At 29.2% G+C, this 18,806-nt stretch overlaps 3 protein-coding genes across 4 annotated transcripts in view; 1 reads left to right on the top strand and 2 right to left on the bottom strand.

Moving 5' to 3' along the window:
- Window positions 1-3,103, top strand: part of LOC106344305 (ABC transporter B family member 10) — a 10,467-nt gene extending 7,364 nt beyond the window's left edge. Inside the window, exons 9-13 of the mRNA XM_013783708.1 lie at window positions 1,327-1,568; window positions 1,655-1,902; window positions 1,973-2,385; window positions 2,486-2,826; window positions 2,900-3,103. Of these exons, the coding sequence (XP_013639162.1) occupies window positions 1,327-1,568; window positions 1,655-1,902; window positions 1,973-2,385; window positions 2,486-2,826; window positions 2,900-3,103 (1,448 nt within the window). The remainder of the gene's footprint in view (window positions 1-1,326; window positions 1,569-1,654; window positions 1,903-1,972; window positions 2,386-2,485; window positions 2,827-2,899) is intronic.
- Window positions 3,104-5,021: 1,918 nt separating this feature from the next.
- Window positions 5,022-7,362, bottom strand: LOC106292741. 2 transcript variants are annotated; one of them, XM_013728393.1, is made up of 9 exons: window positions 7,181-7,362; window positions 6,661-6,980; window positions 6,542-6,575; window positions 6,232-6,456; window positions 6,062-6,145; window positions 5,912-5,977; window positions 5,720-5,811; window positions 5,566-5,640; window positions 5,022-5,501 (listed from the first exon to the last, which is right to left on the bottom strand). In XM_013728393.1, coding segments are annotated over exons 2-9 (879 nt in total). In that variant the 5' UTR covers window positions 6,963-6,980; window positions 7,181-7,362; the 3' UTR covers window positions 5,022-5,500. The 2 variants fall into 2 exon arrangements, with proteins under 2 accessions (XP_013583847.1, XP_013583846.1); XM_013728392.1 differs by having other exon boundaries at window positions 5,593-5,640.
- An 805-nt stretch (window positions 7,363-8,167) lies between these two features.
- LOC106293278 lies at window positions 8,168-9,263 on the bottom strand. The gene is made up of 4 exons (XM_013728932.1): window positions 8,999-9,263; window positions 8,787-8,892; window positions 8,506-8,583; window positions 8,168-8,380 (listed from the first exon to the last, which is right to left on the bottom strand). The coding sequence occupies exons 1-4, from the start codon at window positions 9,074-9,076 to the stop codon at window positions 8,337-8,339; spliced, it is 306 nt and encodes a 101-aa protein (XP_013584386.1). The 5' UTR covers window positions 9,077-9,263; the 3' UTR covers window positions 8,168-8,336.
- Window positions 9,264-18,806: the final 9,543 nt, after the last annotated feature.

Here is an 18,806-nt window from a genome sequence, read left to right as displayed (position 1 = left end):
TGGATGTTACATCTAGGCGATGGATGTTACATCATGTACATCATACCGACTCGGTTGCATCAAGAGCGTTGCATCAAGTTATTATGGATGTTACATCTGATCGTGGGCTTAAGCCCATGAGTCCGTTTAGTCTAGGGTTTTAGATGCGAGATGTTACTATATATATCTTGTATTCGAAGTAACTCTAAACTTGCACTCTGTAAACTCAATATCGCCTCCAATAATAAGATCTCTCTTTGCCCGTGGACGTAGCCAAGTTGGTGAACCACGTTAAATCTCTGTGTCGTTGTTACATCGCTTTTATTCATCTGTTTCCGCTTCTGTTCCTTCTCACAATTGTTACAACAAATATGTTGTTAATTGATGAGTTAAAAGAATAAAGATAAAATTAGAAAAACTAACAAATACAGTAAAAACTCTATAAAGTAATACTTGATAAATTAATAAACATGGTAAATTAATAATTTTTTGGAGTTCAAAATTGGACTGATTCAAAAATATGACACAAATTGATAAGATAATAATATAATTATTTTTTAGAAAATCTTATGTAAATATATGGTACAATTCAAATCATAAATTAATAATTTATATGTATATATATATATATTTTATATAAGTACAAGCAAACCATTGTATTATTTGTTTTATATGCATGATAAAAATTTCTTTATATTTTCTTTATATTTCATTATATTTTGATGTTATTTAATAAAATTATATCTAAAAACACATTTAAATTCTGTGAAACATATTTTATGTATACCAAGTCATATAATAAAAATCATATGAAAGTCGCATTTCAAAAATTTAATTAATGTATTTACAGTAAAATCAAATATTTTTCTTATTTTATAAAAAAATATTTTGAAAAAAATCTATAAAAGTAAAATTTTATAAATTAATAACTCTATAAATTAATAAAATAATATAGTCCAAACATTACTATTTTATAGAATTTTACTGTAAATATATTAAAAACATAAAACAACACTTAAAATGAAACAAATTTTAAAATATAGAACGCAAATTAATCTGAAACAGAGGGAGTACCATTTAATTATTTTTAGGATTAAAAAAACCACTTTAAATTAATAAAGAAGTTTTATATAGGAAGAAAAAAAAATCATATTTTTGAAGCTGTATAAATATAAATAAAAAAGTTATAAAATTTTTATTTACATTATCAATATACAAACCTTAAGACAAATTATTTGACTCAATCATATTTTATCTCTAAATATTTTTTGGTGTTTGTTTTGAGTTTGTTATTAACAAGTTGATATGTGGATCTAATGTCTGGTCGTTGTTTTTTTGTACATTTAGCGATCCTGAGGAATGAAATTGGATGGTTTGATAAAGTGGATAACACTAGCTCAATGTTAGCGTCGCAGCTTGAAAGCGACAGCACTTTGCTTAGAACGATCGTGGTCGATAGGTCGACGATTCTATTGGAGAATTTTGGACTAGTTGTGACATCTTTCATCATCTCTTTTATACTAAACTGGCGCCTCACTCTTGTTGTCTTGGCAACATATCCATTGATCATCAGCGGACATATTAGTGAGGTAAATACTAGTTTATTGCGTTTTGTTTTATTTCATATTTAAGCAATAACGTTTTTTATATATTTTTTGGTGGTTGTATTTGTTAGAAACTTTTCATGCAAGGCTATGGAGTAAACTTGAATAAAGCGTATTTAAAGGCTAACATGTTGGCCGGAGAGGCTATTAGCAACATTCGAACCGTTGCTGCCTTTTGTGCCGAGGATAAGGTTCTTGAACTTTATTCCAACGAGCTTCTAGAACCTTCTGAACGTTCTTTTAGGCGTGGACAGACGGCTGGCATTTTGTACGGCGTGTCTCAGTTCTTCATCTTCTCCTCCTACGGCCTTGCCCTCTGGTATTTTCATACACAGAGAAATCAAGTAGATAAGATTGCAAAGATATTGATACGTTAGGTGTTTTTGCAGGTACGGATCGGTTTTGATGGGGCAAGGATTATCAAGTTTCGAGTCTGTGATGAAAACATTCATGGTTTTGATAGTTACAGCTTTAGTGATGGGTGAAGTGTTGGCTCTAGCCCCTGATATACTTAAAGGAAACCAGATGGTTGCTTCGGTTTTCGAGCTATTGGACCGAAGAAGTCAAGTCGTTGGAGATAAAGGCGAGGAGCTGAGTAATGTGGAAGGTACTATTGAGCTCAAAGGTGTCCATTTCAGCTACCCTTCACGGCCTGATGTGACTATCTTCCGCGATTTCGACCTAACTGTTCCTTATGGGAAAAGCATGGCGCTCGTGGGACAAAGCGGGTCCGGGAAGAGTTCGGTCCTTTCGCTTATTCTTCGGTTCTATGATCCTACAGCCGGTACAATCATGATAGACGGTGAGTGCAAGCTCTTATACTAATTACTTGAGTTACAAGAAACTCTGATCATATGTATCTTGCTACACAAGAAATGTGTTTAAAATCAAAATTATTACAGGACACGACATCAAGACTCTGAAACTGAAATCGCTGCGAAGACACGTCGGTCTGGTTCAACAAGAACCGGCTCTTTTTGCGACAACTATCTACGAGAACATCTTGTACGGAAAAGAAGGAGCACTGGAGTCTGAAGTCATGGAAGCAGCTAAGCTTGCAAACGCTCACGACTTCATCTGCTCTCTCCCGGAAGGCTACTCAACTCAAGTTGGTGAACGTGGCATTCAGATGTCAGGCGGCCAGAGACAAAGGATCGCTATCGCTAGAGCCGTCCTCAAGAATCCAGCAATTCTGCTACTTGACGAAGCTACAAGCGCCTTGGACGTTGAATCAGAGCGTGTGGTAAGCCATTTTTTCTTAGTATTTTATGGTTTGGATCAAGATTTCTCACAAAGACTTAACTGGTTTATACTAGGTACAACAAGCATTGGATAGGCTAATGAGTAATCGGACCACGGTTGTAGTGGCTCACAGGCTATCGACGATCAAGAACTCAGATATGATAAGTGTTATACAAGAAGGTAAGATCATAGAGCAAGGCAGCCACAATAGCCTCATTGAGAATGAGAATGGTCCTTACTCTAGACTTATCAATCTCCAGCAGCATCAACTATCCTGAATGATTTATAATTGAACTGTCAAGAATCTTCTAAAATTTATCTTTCGTTCATACTTTCATTCATGATCTTTTATGATGATCATGTTTTTTTTCATATTTTATTTATCTTTGTGGGTTTAAGTATTTCCAAGTAATTAAAGATGTTCTACATCTCACATTAGTCTTCTAATTTGTAGTTTGCAACTTACAAATGATTGGTTTTCCTCATAAAACATAAAATAAATTATATTGTTCAAAACCATATTTGATTTTATTGAGTAGTCTATTAAACGCTCAAATAATAATCTCATGTACCATACATCTAATATCTTACAATACTTATATGCAAGTGTATACTATATTAGGAAAACTGGAAAAGGCATCTTTTAAGTATTTTGATTAACAACTTATTTTCTGTTACAACTTACAAGACTTTGCAACTTCTCTCATTCCCTGGAAAAGCTGGTGGTTGTATCAATTGTTCATTCAATTTTATAATATGACTGACACCTAACTTGTAACCAACGTTCAGCTTTAACCATTTCGATTTGTTATAACTTATAAAATATAAAAAACTAGGTAAGAACCTGCGCCTTGCGCGGAATGTGATTATTAGTTTCGTTATTTTTAATAAAAAGACGTTAAATCTGTTTAATCTGGATATTGGTTCGGTTTTAAGTTTTTTTTTTGTTTTTAATCTTCTAAAATATAACTATTATTTTAAATTAATATTCATTTTAGTTTATTCGGTTAAAATGTTTGATTTTTTGGTTTTTTCCGGTAAAAACCAAAAAATAATATTATTTGTTTATTTTCATGTTATGAATTTGAGATAGTCATCATGCCGAACCAATAGTTTCATATTATAGTTTCTAAACAAAAAATAGTTTAAGAAAAAGAAAAAAAATTATTAAGACAAATCATTTCACTACAATTTGGTCGGTAGTGAAAGAAGCATTAAGAAAAAATATTTCAACTTTTAAAAAAAATTAGATACTTCAGTTGTGGTGAATACTTAGTTACAAAGTGTTCACATCAAGATGCACATGTATGTGTATGTAAAAATTATATAAAAATAGTTGACAAATATATAAATGTATTGTTAATTAATATTAAATGATATTTTTGTTCAAAATAATACATGAAAGATAAAATTAAAATTAATTTAAAATAAAAAAGGCTTTGACATTAGTCATTTTTTTCATATAAAGAAAATAAAATTGTATCCGTAAATAGGAGTGGGCACAGATCGAATATCTGGGTATTTGGAAGCATTCGTGTCGATTCGATCTTTAGCCACCTAGATATTCGGTGACTCGGATATCCGAAATATTTTAGAATTTTAAAGAATATCCGATTTGATCCGTAAATAAAATAAAAAATTTAAAATAATTGAAAATTTTAATAATATCATTTTATTACAAAAATAAAACATTATTTAACTTTTTTAATTCTAGTACCTAATATAATAAATTTAATTCATAAAAATATTGTAAAACTGATATAAAGTATAATATATATAATTCTTTGCATATATGTGTATATATATATGCATATAACAGATCGAATTAGATATATGTTCCTAAAAATATTGGTATTTGTGATTTGCTTCTTTTTTGGATATTGTATTTTAGTATTTGATTTGTTTCGTAAAGTTACGGATATCCAGATTTTTTTGTTCAAATCAAAACGAATACTGAATCGAATCAAAATTTATGAATATTTTTCTCAACTTTATCCGTAAACAATAAAAACAATATATATATATTTTGGCTTTTGATTCGTTATCTATTTTTATTCGAACCGAAAAATCCAGAGTTTTATTGGAACCATGTATGTGAGTTTTATATTAAAAAACGCAAAGTACATAGTGTGAACACATTTGTGAATATAGCGTGAATGCGTTAACATATTTATTATCAAATCATTATTTGCTGTCTATTACAATGCTCTTTTAATATACAAGGATTAGTTTTCACTGTAAACATTTTCCATAATTTGTGCGCTCGTCTAACAACAAAGCAGCCATCTTTTTACCAAAAATAAATAAGTCAAAGCAGACATATATCAATTGATTAACCAAAAAGAATAGAGAGAGAGAGATTTATCATTTGTTTTCTCTTCTGATCATAAACTAAACAAGACCTAAATTATGGTTTGGACTTAACCTGAGATCCCTTAGCTAGCCTCTAATCCATTTTTTGTGTTTGACTTTTTCTGATTTTGTGTTTGACTTAGACCATGACTCCCTGACAGTGATCTCCTCATGCGTTATCATCATCTCATGAACAGATAAGAGGATGAAAACTTAACCCAAAACTATCATGAGTTGTGACGCCGTAGCAAGGAACGCTTCATCTTTATGACCAAAGCGAAGACGGCAAAGCACGGTATATGCATCACTGTCACTCCCAAGTACCTGCACAAACATTAGGAAGCGATCACAACAAGTGTTTCTATTGAAAACTTTCCAGGGTACATACTAGATGTGAAGAGTTGATGATTGGTACCATAAGGGTGCGTAGGGTGAAGAAAGACTAAGAAATTGATATGGCCACCTGCACAAAACATATACGTATAACAAAAAACTCTTAAAAACTCTTATGAAGAAAATAAAACGGTGGAAGAAGTGTGCACCATAAGTTTTTGAAGGCATGGATTATCCATTGGTACGCCACGTAAATGCAGCTCCAGAGTACAAAGTAAGAGATCCGGAACAGAGGGAACCTCTGGAACAGTGAAGAAAGATGATTTTTTTTTTTGTTAAGTTCTAAATAAGAAAAGGCAGGAGATTCATGTATCCGCACACTATCTTTATTGAAGACTTACTAATGAATTGAGACATGTGTCACCGAGGAGAAATACAGCGTTGAGAGAATGCATACAAACATCAAGCTGCAATCCAAATTAAGATAATGTTAGGATAAAGTGATCATTGAAAATGAATCCAAATCACTCTAGAGAAGAGGCAGAACTTACAAAACTCAGCTTGTAACCATTAGTAAAGGGGTAGATTAACGCCCAAAACACGATATCTGTTAGCACAACAGCACCAGCACAAGTCTGCTTAAAACTTTTATAAGTCATTCTGAAGCTTTGAGATGGCATTGTAAAAGTCTTCACTTTCTCAAGTCCCAACAAGAACTTACTTGGAACTGGACCTGAAAGACATAAACCCAAAACCCTGCTGCTTCTCGGACGGGTGCTTCTGAATGTTCAATGGGAGATTTTGGTGTAGTTCCCGCCCCATCACTGGTGATTGGTGGTCTATAAGTGCCTTGTTCTGGATCATGTATGCTTGTGTAACTCTCTATGTTACCACCAGCTTCTTTATTGTGGATGCAGCATCCGTAAATAGATAACAACGAAGCATACTACAGAAGAATAAAAAGAATCATGGATTATGAAACTAAGACATTAACCTCAACATGTAAAGTTCAAAGAGAGAGATATACATACCCCAAAGTAGAGTGTGACAAGAGTAAAAGTCCACCTGTTTCAGCAACAAAGTTTGAATCTTTTTCATTCACTTCAAAGAAAAATTCAGAAAAGTTAAGTGAAAAGATTTAAAAACTCACTGAGTGTAGAAGTAAAATATGCCACCTCCATCACGAACAACATTTGAAACGAGAAGAGACAGCATTGCAGCAAACGAGAATACTCTAAAGGCAAGCAACCAACGAGGGTGGACTCTTTTATAACATGTACTCCAAGCTTCGTCTTGGAACAATGTCCCGGGGTGTTTTCGTCCTTCTCTTCTTTTGCCTTCGTATCTCCAAATGAGAATTGCTGCTAACAGTAGTGGAGCTAAGAGGATTAATGCGCAGCAAAGGACCCTCCAATTCAACCAGTAACTTGAGGCTGTTGTATCAGTAGCCATGACACAGTCAACAGAGTCCTATAAGATTCCAACGGAAAAGCAAAAAGGTGAGAGACCTTTATGTATTAGCGGATAACAATCAGAATACAAACTTCAATTTTTCTAAATCAAAAACATTCCACAAACAATTATATCGAGCAGATTATATGTATATATGTGTAGTAATAACAGAACATAAATAAAAGTGAAAATCCTAGGAACAGAAGATTACAAAATACCCTTTTGTTCCGATGATGATTCAGAGACTCTTCGGATGATTCAGACAAGACTCTTTATCGCATGCTCTCAAGTTCTAATGAGAAACCAGAAGAAAAAAAAAAAAGCAAAGATCTTTTTGTCGTATTATATTAGTTGGTTGACATAGGTGAGGAAGAGAGGAAGGTGGATGACCTTTTTTTTTGTCTTCGCGTGCGTATATCTTTTTTAAAAGGAATCTCGGAACTGCCCAGACCAATCGCAATTGTTTTGTTACAAGGCCGGGTTATGTTCGGTTTAAGATATGGGTCCCTTCGTTTTTTTTCTTCTGTTGGTTCAACCTCACAACCATATCACTTAAAAACCGGACTAAACCAGGCTTGAGTGTCCTTTCTTTAAACAAAACGTAGAGCATCTTTATCAAGGGTATTTAGCAGGAAAATGTGGAGTGGATCCTATAAAATGGGAAAAAACGTGGTTTCATGTTGTGAAATAAGAGATGTTTGTTGTTAGTTTTTTACGCTGTTTTGCGGACCTTGACGGTTCGCGATTAGTTCTCTTTTTTTTCTTTTAAAGAAAAAAAAACAGATAAAAAAAAAAAAATTTTAAGAAACGGAATGGGTTTCAGCGATGCTGATGCTCTCACATACAAGAACTACTTTTTATTTTCCACTTATAAGTCATAGATATTTGAAATAAAATATCCATCATTCCAGTACTATATATTTGACTCTTTTTGTTGCCAACTTTTTAACATTGGATTCGTAGTTTTCAATGAATTTATTATAAATATAAATTCAATATGCTATACTGTACTCAATGCTTCGTAGGTCTTAAGTGTTTTACTCTGATATCATATACATATTCAAACTGAAATTCAGATGCGGAGCGGATTGGTTTAATCTTTGTGCCACGTTCGATGGTCCGATGGAATCACTTGGAGCAAGAAAAAACAGCAACTGAAACGTAAAATAATTCTTATTAAGGGTTTTCAATTACTAGACTGCATCTAAACAAGCAAGCTTAGAAATAGATAACACAATAATAGAGAAACCATTTCACATAAAAGGTCTACATATATATAAGATGATTAGTTCATCTTAGCTATCTATAATAACCAAGGTTTCAAGCTTTTTCTCTTACATATCTAAAAGCCTAAAAGCAAAGTCTTTCGCTATATCATATCCTTCTCGCAAACCTCGGCGATCTCCGAACATATCCACCTGATCAAAGTCATGGGAAAAAAAAAAACTCTCGTAAAAGCGTTTCAAACATCATTATTTCTTGATGTTTGGTAGATATGTTGATTGAGAAATTAATTTGGAATTTATTCACGATTAAATCTTACTTAAGAATGGCGTAGGAGAGACGAAATGCCCATACGTTTCAAAGAAATCCTTATTTTCCCTTTGAAGTCCTCTCCAAACTGCAAACAGAAAATAAACATTTGTGACGTTCTATCAATTAATGTGTCGACTGCCGATATAGAAATGACTAACATAATCCAACCTTCATCACAATATTCACCCCAATTTCCTGGAACCCTTTATCTAAAATATCACCCCAATTTTGATATATAGATTGTGTACAAACAAAGGCTATATATGTGTAATGCTTATAAAGACTAACTGGTGAGCGTAACGAGCGGTAGAATGCTTGCGTGGTGGTCTAACGCCTTGACGCATTCGTCACGAGTCATACGGAGTATAATGCATCTCTCTATCATATGTTGAACCTACCAAAGTCGACAACTAATGTTTAGGATTATTACACCAAATAAAAACGCATAATGGAAAAAAAAAGAACACGCATAAACTGTATATATGTATAGATAGACGTACCATGCGAATGTATGTATGTGGTTGGCAATGGAGACAAGGGAGGTTCTGTTGTGATTGGTCATCATGATGAGTACACATTTTCTTCTTCTCTTTTGAAGGTTGTTCGTCTTCTTAGATCTCCAATTGATTTGGGGACAAATCCAAGAACTCTGGAAGAGAATTATTTGAGTTATAACGGAAAGATACAAAACATGAAGATATTTTTATTGTGACAAGATTATGAAGCCTTTAAATATAGATACACATGCATATACACATACGCTGATACACATGTGGGTCTATTGGATAGTGTTATTTAATGAGTTATCCAAGAGAAATCCAAGTGAAGGGCTACAAATAGAGGAGAGGATCCAAAGGATAGATTCTCTATATATCTGTCACTTTTCCAACTTGATCACAATTTTTTTAGTTGATTATAACTTGTCTTTTGACTATGACTTCACAGTTCACTTTTTTTTTTCTTAATTCGTAGGAAATATATAATCTAGCAAACTTTAATGAGGGTTTTTGTCAGTTTATTTGGGTGTAACTGGTTCAAACGCAGCGGTTGTGTTTGCGGTTGCGGGAGTTTGCGGATGCGGGTGGTTGCGGTTTCTAGCGGTTTTAAGAGATTTGTACGACTGGTTCTGTGGTTAGAAATTGGTTCATTTGCGGGATACTTGTGATTGATTAACTACCAAATGCAGCAGCGATTAAATAATAAATTAAAAATATTTACATTTTATATAATTATAAAAATATCAAAAATCATAATATTATAATAAATATAAAAATTATATTTAGAAAGTTAAAGTTTTAAATTTTTAAAAATTATAGATAATATTTTTATTTTAAAATTTTATAATATTAATTAAAATATAATAGATATATTTTAGTATTTTTATAATTTAAGAATATTTTTATTTTTGTATTTATATTATTTTTAAAAAAAAGAAAAATAATTTATCCTCCCGCAACCGCAAACGCAAACTGGAACCAACTTTTGAATTTATGAAGTTTAGAGCGGTTTGAAACGGTTTAGAGCGGTTCGCAAAAGCTGCGTTTGCACGTTGTACCGGAGAAACTAGTCATACCCTTAATCGGGTAATGTGGATTTCAAAGACTTAATTATCGGGCGAAAAACTTTTGGACCAATCGAACAGATATTCAAATACGAACCAAAACCCTTTCCAAAACCTAATTTTCATTTGTTGTGGTCGGTCCTACGATATTATTATAAGAAAATCGAAATATATCCTTAGATTATATATAACAAGAGATGAGCAACGGGTTTTGTGTGATGTTTTAATTTAATAAAAACTATAAAATAGTAAATAATTTTATTATAGTTTTATGATTGTTTTTTATATATGTTGTTTGAGATTTATTTTATAATTAAAATCCATTTTTACACATAAATTTAAGTTAATATTTGTATTTTATAGTCATGGTACATAGATGAATTGTTATAAACTTTGTACTTATGATTAGATAAAATACTATATCTAAACGTTTAAACTGACCACAATCCGAAATAAGAAACTGAATGAAAAGTAAAAAAAATGAAAGTCAAATACCCCAATCGAGTCAATGACCACATTATATATGTTATTATGTAATAATTTAATGTTTTATTAAATAATTCTTTAAAATTTTATTTTGTTAGGATTTTTTTTTTAAAAGGAAAAATTTCTATTTTATAAATCTCGTTTCTATTTACAATTAACAATAATAATATTAAATACTCTTTTACAATTTTGTTTAAGATTTTTTTTTAAAAAAATTACCATCAAATAACCTATTACAATTATCTTCTCTGTAGAATTTCAGAAAAAATAATTTGCTATCAAATAATTATTTTTAGTTAGTAATAAAGAAAATTTACATTTCGTATCAATACTAATTTTACACTTCTTTTGTTAATTAAATATTTTTTTGTATCATGTTCATCATCAAATACTCTCTTAAAAATATTATCAAATAATTTTTTAAAATTCCCTTTTGGTTAGGACTTAAAAATATGATACAAATTTTTTTTGTTTAGGATTTTTTATATAAATAAGAAAAAACTATCAAATATTCTTGTACATTTTTTTAGGATTTTAGAAAAGGAAATTAATATTACATAATTTTTTACAATTATATTTTTTCTAGGATTTAGAAAAATAAATTTCCTTTCAAATAATTATTTCCAGTAATATTAACTATTTTTAAAAGTTGCCGTTTTCAAAATTCATTTTTTCCAATATCACTAATAATTTTTACAAATTTTCTTGTTAACTTAATATTTTTTTACTATCATGTTTATCATTAATTTTTATAAGTACAAATTACTATTAAATAAAATTTTACAATTCTCTCTAGTCAGAACTTTTTTTAAAAAAGAAAAAATTCTTAATTGGTAAAGATTAGAAAATAATTTTTTTTTTAGAAATTTCTTTTATTTAGGATTTTAGGAAAATGAGAAGTTATTTTCACATAATGACAGTTTTTATTGACACATTCACAATCTATTTTTTTAATTGACACATGTCACAATCATATGAGGTGAAATATTTGAAGTTAATTTTGGTTTATATTTTTTAACACAAAATTATTAAAAAGTAAAGTTAGTTAATTATAAGAAAAATAAGATTATTTTTATATTTTTATTTTATTTAGACTTTTAAAAAGGAAATTAATTATTTTATTTTAATTTTTCTTTTAGATTTTTATACAACTATTTTATTTTTAATAGAAAAAATTATGTTTATTATTTATATATTTTGTCTTATACATACAAACACATACTCATCATATTCACACATACTCATGTACGATAACAACATCAAAATATAAAATTATGTTAGCATCATCAGATGTAATAAAGATAATAAAAAGTTGAGTTGTATCAAGAAAAAAAAAATATTGAGGTAATACTCTTCATGTAAATACTATTGTGTTTTGTAAAAATAATATGTAGAAACTTAAATCTGAATATAGATGTGAACTATTTGTAGCTATTTTTTATCATACTTTTTTAACATACAAAATTATCTATTAAAAAAAGAAAGTTAGTTACTTATAAGACAATAATAAGGGTACTTTTAAAATTTTCTTTTAATTAGGCTTTTAAAAAGTAATATTATTTATTTAAAATTTATTTTTTATTCATTTTTTTTACTAAATAATTTTTTGTACTTGTAGGATTTTACAATTAGTTTTTGTTTAACATTTTTTCTTAAAAGTTAATATTTATCTTTTATAATTCCCTATTTTCAGTATCTCTTAAAACAAACATTATAATAAATAATAATAAGACTATTAAATAATATTTATAATTAATTTTTAAGATAAAAATTGCTTTTTTTATTTTAGTATATATATTTTTTATTTTGAGAAAGTTAACACATATCACATTTTCAAATATATAACTAACATTGTCACAATCATGTAAATTAGTACCTTAAAGAACCAAACTTTTTATAAAAATACTAAAAATAATAATAATAATAATAATAATAATAATAATAATAAATACTTCATAAAATCAAATTAAACTTCAAAAGTGTTTACTATACACAAAAATAAACACTTATAGGTAAAAATTTAATTTTTCAAAAAAACATTCAAGCTTTCCAAAATCTAACCCTAAGAATACATACAATACTACAACATATGTTGTCAAAAACCAAAGAATATCATGATTAACTACTTTCACTCATCTATGCTGAAAACTATTCAATTTTATTATATCTTAATTTACATTACTTAAAACTGTTTATAATTACATGGTTTTAATTTTTTATTTGTCAAAACATTTTTCTAAAAATTTAAAAATTATTTTTAAGATCAACTACACTAGACGACTTCCAGCATCTCACACGACTTACTGGGGCTATATTCGTAAAAATGAGTTATGTTTTTTTTTTGGTCACAAGGGGCTGGTTGTAATTTCACAAGGCTTTTAGGTTATTTTTGCGTTTGATTCAAGTTTGGGTATATAGTTTTGCAGTCAAAGTCAAGTTTTGAGTCATATTTGGTAAATCCCCCAATAATAAGACTATTAAATAATATTTATAATTATTTTTTAAGAAAAATCATTTTCATTATTTTAGTATATATATTTTGATTATTAGATAGTTTAACACATATCACATTTTTAAATATATAACTGACATGTGTTACAATCATGTTAATTAGCAATTTTTAAGAACCAAGCTCAATATAATATTTTATAATTATATTTTCATTAAAATTTTAGAAAAGGAAAATTATATTAAATAAATTGTTTTCAAATTAGGATTTTGGAAAAAGAAAATTTCTAAAATAATTACTACTAAATAATTTTTTTAATATATTTTTACTATTAAATAATTTTAAAAGTAGTTTTTTTATCAAAATTCATTTTATTATTTTATTATATATATTTTTAATTATTATATATTTAAACACATGTCACAATATTATAAGGAAAATTGTTATCAAATAGTCTTTTGCAATTATCTTTTGATTAGAATTTTAAAAAAGGAAAATTACTATGAAATAATATTTTAATTACTTTTTAATAAAATTTGTTTTTGTTAATATCTTAATATATATATTTTTAATTATGAGATAGATTAATACTTGTCACATTCTTAAAATATATAATTGTCATGTGTCGCGATCATGTTAATTAAAAATTTTGAAGAACCAAATTTTTAGAAAAGGAAAATTTTATTAAATAAATGGTTTTCAATTTTTTTTTAGGATTTTGTAAAAAGAAAATTTCTAAAATAATTACTACTAAATATTAAAAAAAAATTACTATTAAATAATTTTTAAATTTTGTTTTATTATCTTATTGTATATATGTTTAATCATTATATATTTAAACACATGTCACAATATTATAAGGAAAATTGTTATCAAATAGTCTTTTGCAATTATCTTTTGATTAGAATTTTAAAAAAGGAAAATTACTATGAAATAATATTTTAATTACTTTTTAATAAAATTTGTTTTTGTTAATATCTTAATATATATATTTTGTCACAATCTTGAATTATATAGTTGTCATGTGTCGCGATCATGTTAATTAGCAATTTTGAAGAACCAAACTTTATATATACTATTAAATAATTTTTAAAATTCGTTTTTATTATCTTATTATATATATGTTTAATCATTATATTTTAAACACATATCACAATATTAGAAGAAAAATTACTATAAAATAATCATTTGCAATTATCTTTTAATTAATTACTATTAAATAATATTTATAATTTAAATAATATTTTAATTACTTTTTAATAAAATTCATTTTTGTTAATATCTTAGTATATATATTTTTAATTATGAGATAGATTAACATTTGTCACAATCTTGAATTATATAGTTGTCATGTGTCGCGATCATGTTAATTAGCAATTTTGAAGAACCAAACTTTATATAATAAGATTCCTTAACCGGGAATTAATAAATGGTTATGTGGAATATAGTGCCAATTCCTTGATAAGTATGACCTATCTGGCTAAAAGCATGTTACAAAAGTGAATGGTCCCTTGTAAACGTTTGCCTTTTGAATTGTGTGGCCAACCAAATGCCACTTGAATCATGCATACACGACAAGTTTTGTGTATAGAGGCAACTTGAAAGTTAAACTATGAGGTTCTCCGCAAATTTAGAAGATAAGTGTTCGAAATTTGGTTTTTGTGACGTATGACTGATGAGTGCATGTATGTGAATTCAATGGGCCTTAAGTCTATACCTACCAAGTCTCAACTCTTGTGCAATGTCAGAAACTACTCTCTAATGTTCATGAATTTTGTGTGGCCAACTTAATGCCACTCGAGTCATGCATACACGACAAGTTTGGTGTATTGATGAGGCAACTAGAAAGTTGAACTATGAGGCTCTGCTCAAATTTAGAAGATAAGTGTTTGTGATGACTGATGTGGTTCTTGTGACTGACGAGTGTGTGTCTGTGTGTGTATGAATTCAATGGGCCTTAAGTCTATCTACCAAGTCTCAACTCTTGTGCACTGGCAGGAACTGCTCTCGGGTGTTAAACATTACGATTCTTTAAGATCTTTCCAAAAACCATCATAATGTATTAATATATTTAGAGCTTTTGATTTTCATAAATCGCATTGAAATGTCAGTGTTACTTAGTTAAAATATGAGCAGCAGCGATTCAAGCATTTTCATAGGTAAAATAGACACTCCCATCACAAGCAAGATTAGGGATAAAATCTTGTATGTGAACAGTTGAACGCAGATCAAACATATGGAAAGATTCTCTTAGTATAGTTGTAAACTTGTAATAATATGAAGTTTAAAAAAAAAAATTGTAATAATATGGGAGATGATATGTACACGAAACTCCATAACGACGGGGAGACTTATTTTTCTTACATCATGCAAGAATGATATAGCCGGCCCAGACCTAGAAAGAAACATAATACTTTTAGAAAATCTTCCAACTATATTTGACTCAAATACGATGGATGCAAATTTTCATCTTAACTTTGATTCAAATTAGTTTCTGAAATTAACTGAAAAGCTCAAGGTTTCTTTTTTTTTTTTTTTTCAACGCTCAAGGTTTCTTACATTCCTTTAATCTTGGTTGGCTCAGTTCAGTTTCTTTGTTACAAGAAAGTTCAAGAAATGTATTTAGAGCTGAATAGAGAATCTCTATTAACAACTTGAAAGAAAAAGCAAAGGTTATGCACTGGACATCGTCAAAAGCTAAATCGTACAAGGCATAACAAATATTTTTTGTTTGAAATAACAATTCTTCAATCAATTATTAGTTGGATATCGTGTGAAACGTTACCAAAAAATAGTACAAACAATAATAAATTGATTGCGTTGGTGTGGTTGCAACCACTAGAAACCTTTAGCTTTTTCTTTTTCAAACACGCATCTAAATGATATTCCCACGAAGAGCCTCTCCAAAAAACTATCTTATAACTTCAAATATAAGGTTTTGTGTAATCCAAAAGTAACCTTAAAACTTTTAATTTTAAGGTTTTGTACAGCGAAACTTCAGATATAAGGTTTCACTGTATAAAACCTTATATTTAAGGTTCACTACTTTCTAGTCCTTTTTTTTATAACTTTTAAATAATGTTATTAACTTTCTTGTTTAATTATTTTAGTCATTTTTAATACAAAATATTGTATTAACAGTACAAAAAATATTATATAAAAATAGTATTACATCAAACAAATACAAAATACAAAAAATTGAATACAAGATACAAAATAAAAAAGTTCATTTATCATTTCAAAATGCCTTAATTGATCATATATGTGAACATTATGGAAGTCATTATACTGAATAATTATGTAACTTATTTAAATTTAATGAATTAGTTTGTATGTTTTTACATGGAATATTTTAATATAATATTTATAGTTGTTTATAATACTTTATAGTTATTATATAAGATTTATGCTTTTAGTTAAGTTTTGTTAAACATAAGGACTGTTATGTAAAATATAAAAGTTTTAAGGTTTAATATAAAGTTTTATTTTTGGAGAGAAACACCTTCAAACCTTATATTTGAAGTTTTGCAAAATTTTAAAATAAAAATTTTTTTTGGAGATGCTCCAAACGAAGGTTATTTGTACATAACCAAAAGTTAAACCACAAATACTACAAACACACAAAATCTGAGTTGTAATTATAAACCAAAATTAATAAAGCTTTGTAATTTCAATAATACATATTAAAATAAATTTAGGCTAGCAATACAATATTAGTGGATTGAATTTATTAGCTAAAGTGATTACTCTCGGTTCCTTGACGAACCAATGGAAACAAGCCTGTCCATTACATATTTTTCATTATAATTTGTATTTTTAATTCCCACCGCTTACTTCCTTTTCCAAATATCCAGATTTTATATTCAAACATAACGACTGATTATTGCAATATTTTATAATAAGCTATGGCAATTGTTTTCGTGTTTAACAAAAAAAAAAGCAATTAATTTTCCTCCGACAAACCTGGCGTGCGATGGTTTGGTCCGGTCCAAGTTTCCAGAAAGTCACATGGTAACTACCAACTACTAGTAAAGGGGCTTCCTTCCCCGCCAAAACCTTACCCGCCATATTTGCCCAACGACCAGGCGCATGGGTCCCACTCGTAATTAAAACGGCTCCTTCTCTTCTTAAACACACCGAGATCACGGCGGACACGTTCTCTCCTTTTGATCATTTCTTCTACCGTTACAGTCGTAAGAATTTGGGGTTAAATTTGCATGAAAAGACGTAAATAACCCTATAGATTAGTTGACCATCTCTCTTCTGCTGTCATAATTTTTTCCTCTACTCTGGAATCCGTGTACTGACTTTGAATTTGACGTGAAAAGATTTTTCATTATTAGTACTATTATTTTATCTCCATTTTCATATCACTCTCTGCATATTCAGTATTCACACTTACATTTCGCATTACTAAAATACAAACATCGTTATGGTTGCCGAATACATGTTGTTAGAGAATGAAATTATAGTCAGATGATGAAATAAAATTGAATTTCCCACATGTAAACATCGTGGTTAAAATATATAAAAAAACTAAACGATTCAATGGTTTATGTGTATTTCATACTTTGATACATTTTTAAAACAACTTCTCTGACGCCGCGGTTGATATTCATATGTAGGCCTGGACGTTAGGGTACCAGTTTGGATTCGGATCGGGTGCTTTGGATTTTCGGGTTTTCGGATAAAGCGGTACAGAACCCATTCGGGTTATTTTATACTTCAGATCGGGTTCGGGTTTTTAAGATTCGGGTTCGGGTTATTTCGGGTATAACCGAACTGTGTAACAAGTAAAAAAAAATTCTATGTATCCTTGATTTGCCTTTGTGAGATCAGAAACAATATTGTTGAAGTTAGAAGATTGAACAACCTAATATAAGATTTGTGATCTTTTTGATTTGTTATTACGTTGAGGAACACGAGTTTGTATTCTTTCGTGTAATTTCTATTTGTATTATCTTGAATAGAAAATGGTAAAGAATCCATCTATTCATAAATCAAAATCAAACAAATATCAAAATCAAACAAATCAAACCTGGATAATCATGAATGTTTGAGTTCATGCCTATGTAAAGAGTAAAGAGAAAACAAATCGCAAATCCTATTTGTAATCAAACATAAATCAAAATCGCAAAGTATAGTGATTCATACATGTAATCGGTCATAAAATGAGTTTAAGTATGTACTGAACATATATGTTGAAAAAAGAGAAGACGGAAAGATGAATGAGACTGGAAGATGTAAGTTTAGGGTTAGTAATATATATATGTATATTCGGGTACTTCGGGTAATTGGTTCGGGTATCGGATATAACCAATCGGGTACGGGTATCCGGACTGGTTGAATCCTAAACCCGTTCGGGTTTTTTTTAACTTCGGTTCGGTTTTCGGTTCGAGTTTTTCGGGTCGGTTCGGGTTCGGGTTCGGGTTTCGGTTAATATGCCCACGCCTAAATCATATGGTCTAATTACTAGATACATGTGAAATCATGAAATGACGAGGTTTCTAATACAAGTTTTAATGCCAGTTTGCGCTTGTATTAATCATGCGGTTTCTATAAGTTATTGCTCTCATACGCGATCACACAGCTGTGTTTAGATCTAACTTAGCATGATGACACTAATCATGTTCCATGTTTTTTTCACCAACAGTTTTGATATATAATCTATCATGTAACTACTTTTAGTCAAACAAATCCAGAATTAAATGTATTGTTTTTTTTTTACAAGAATTAAAGGTACTGTATTTAGATGTTTTTAAAACGCCTTACTTTTCTAGTCAATAAGAAAAGCAAATAAGATAAAGTAAAA

This window comes from Brassica oleracea, chromosome C5, assembly GCF_000695525.1.
Source record: "Brassica oleracea var. oleracea cultivar TO1000 chromosome C5, BOL, whole genome shotgun sequence".
Lineage (NCBI taxonomy): Eukaryota > Viridiplantae > Streptophyta > Magnoliopsida > Brassicales > Brassicaceae > Brassica > Brassica oleracea.
The sequence above is the reverse complement of the archived record's forward strand: the minus strand, read 5'-3'. Positions and strand labels throughout refer to the sequence as shown.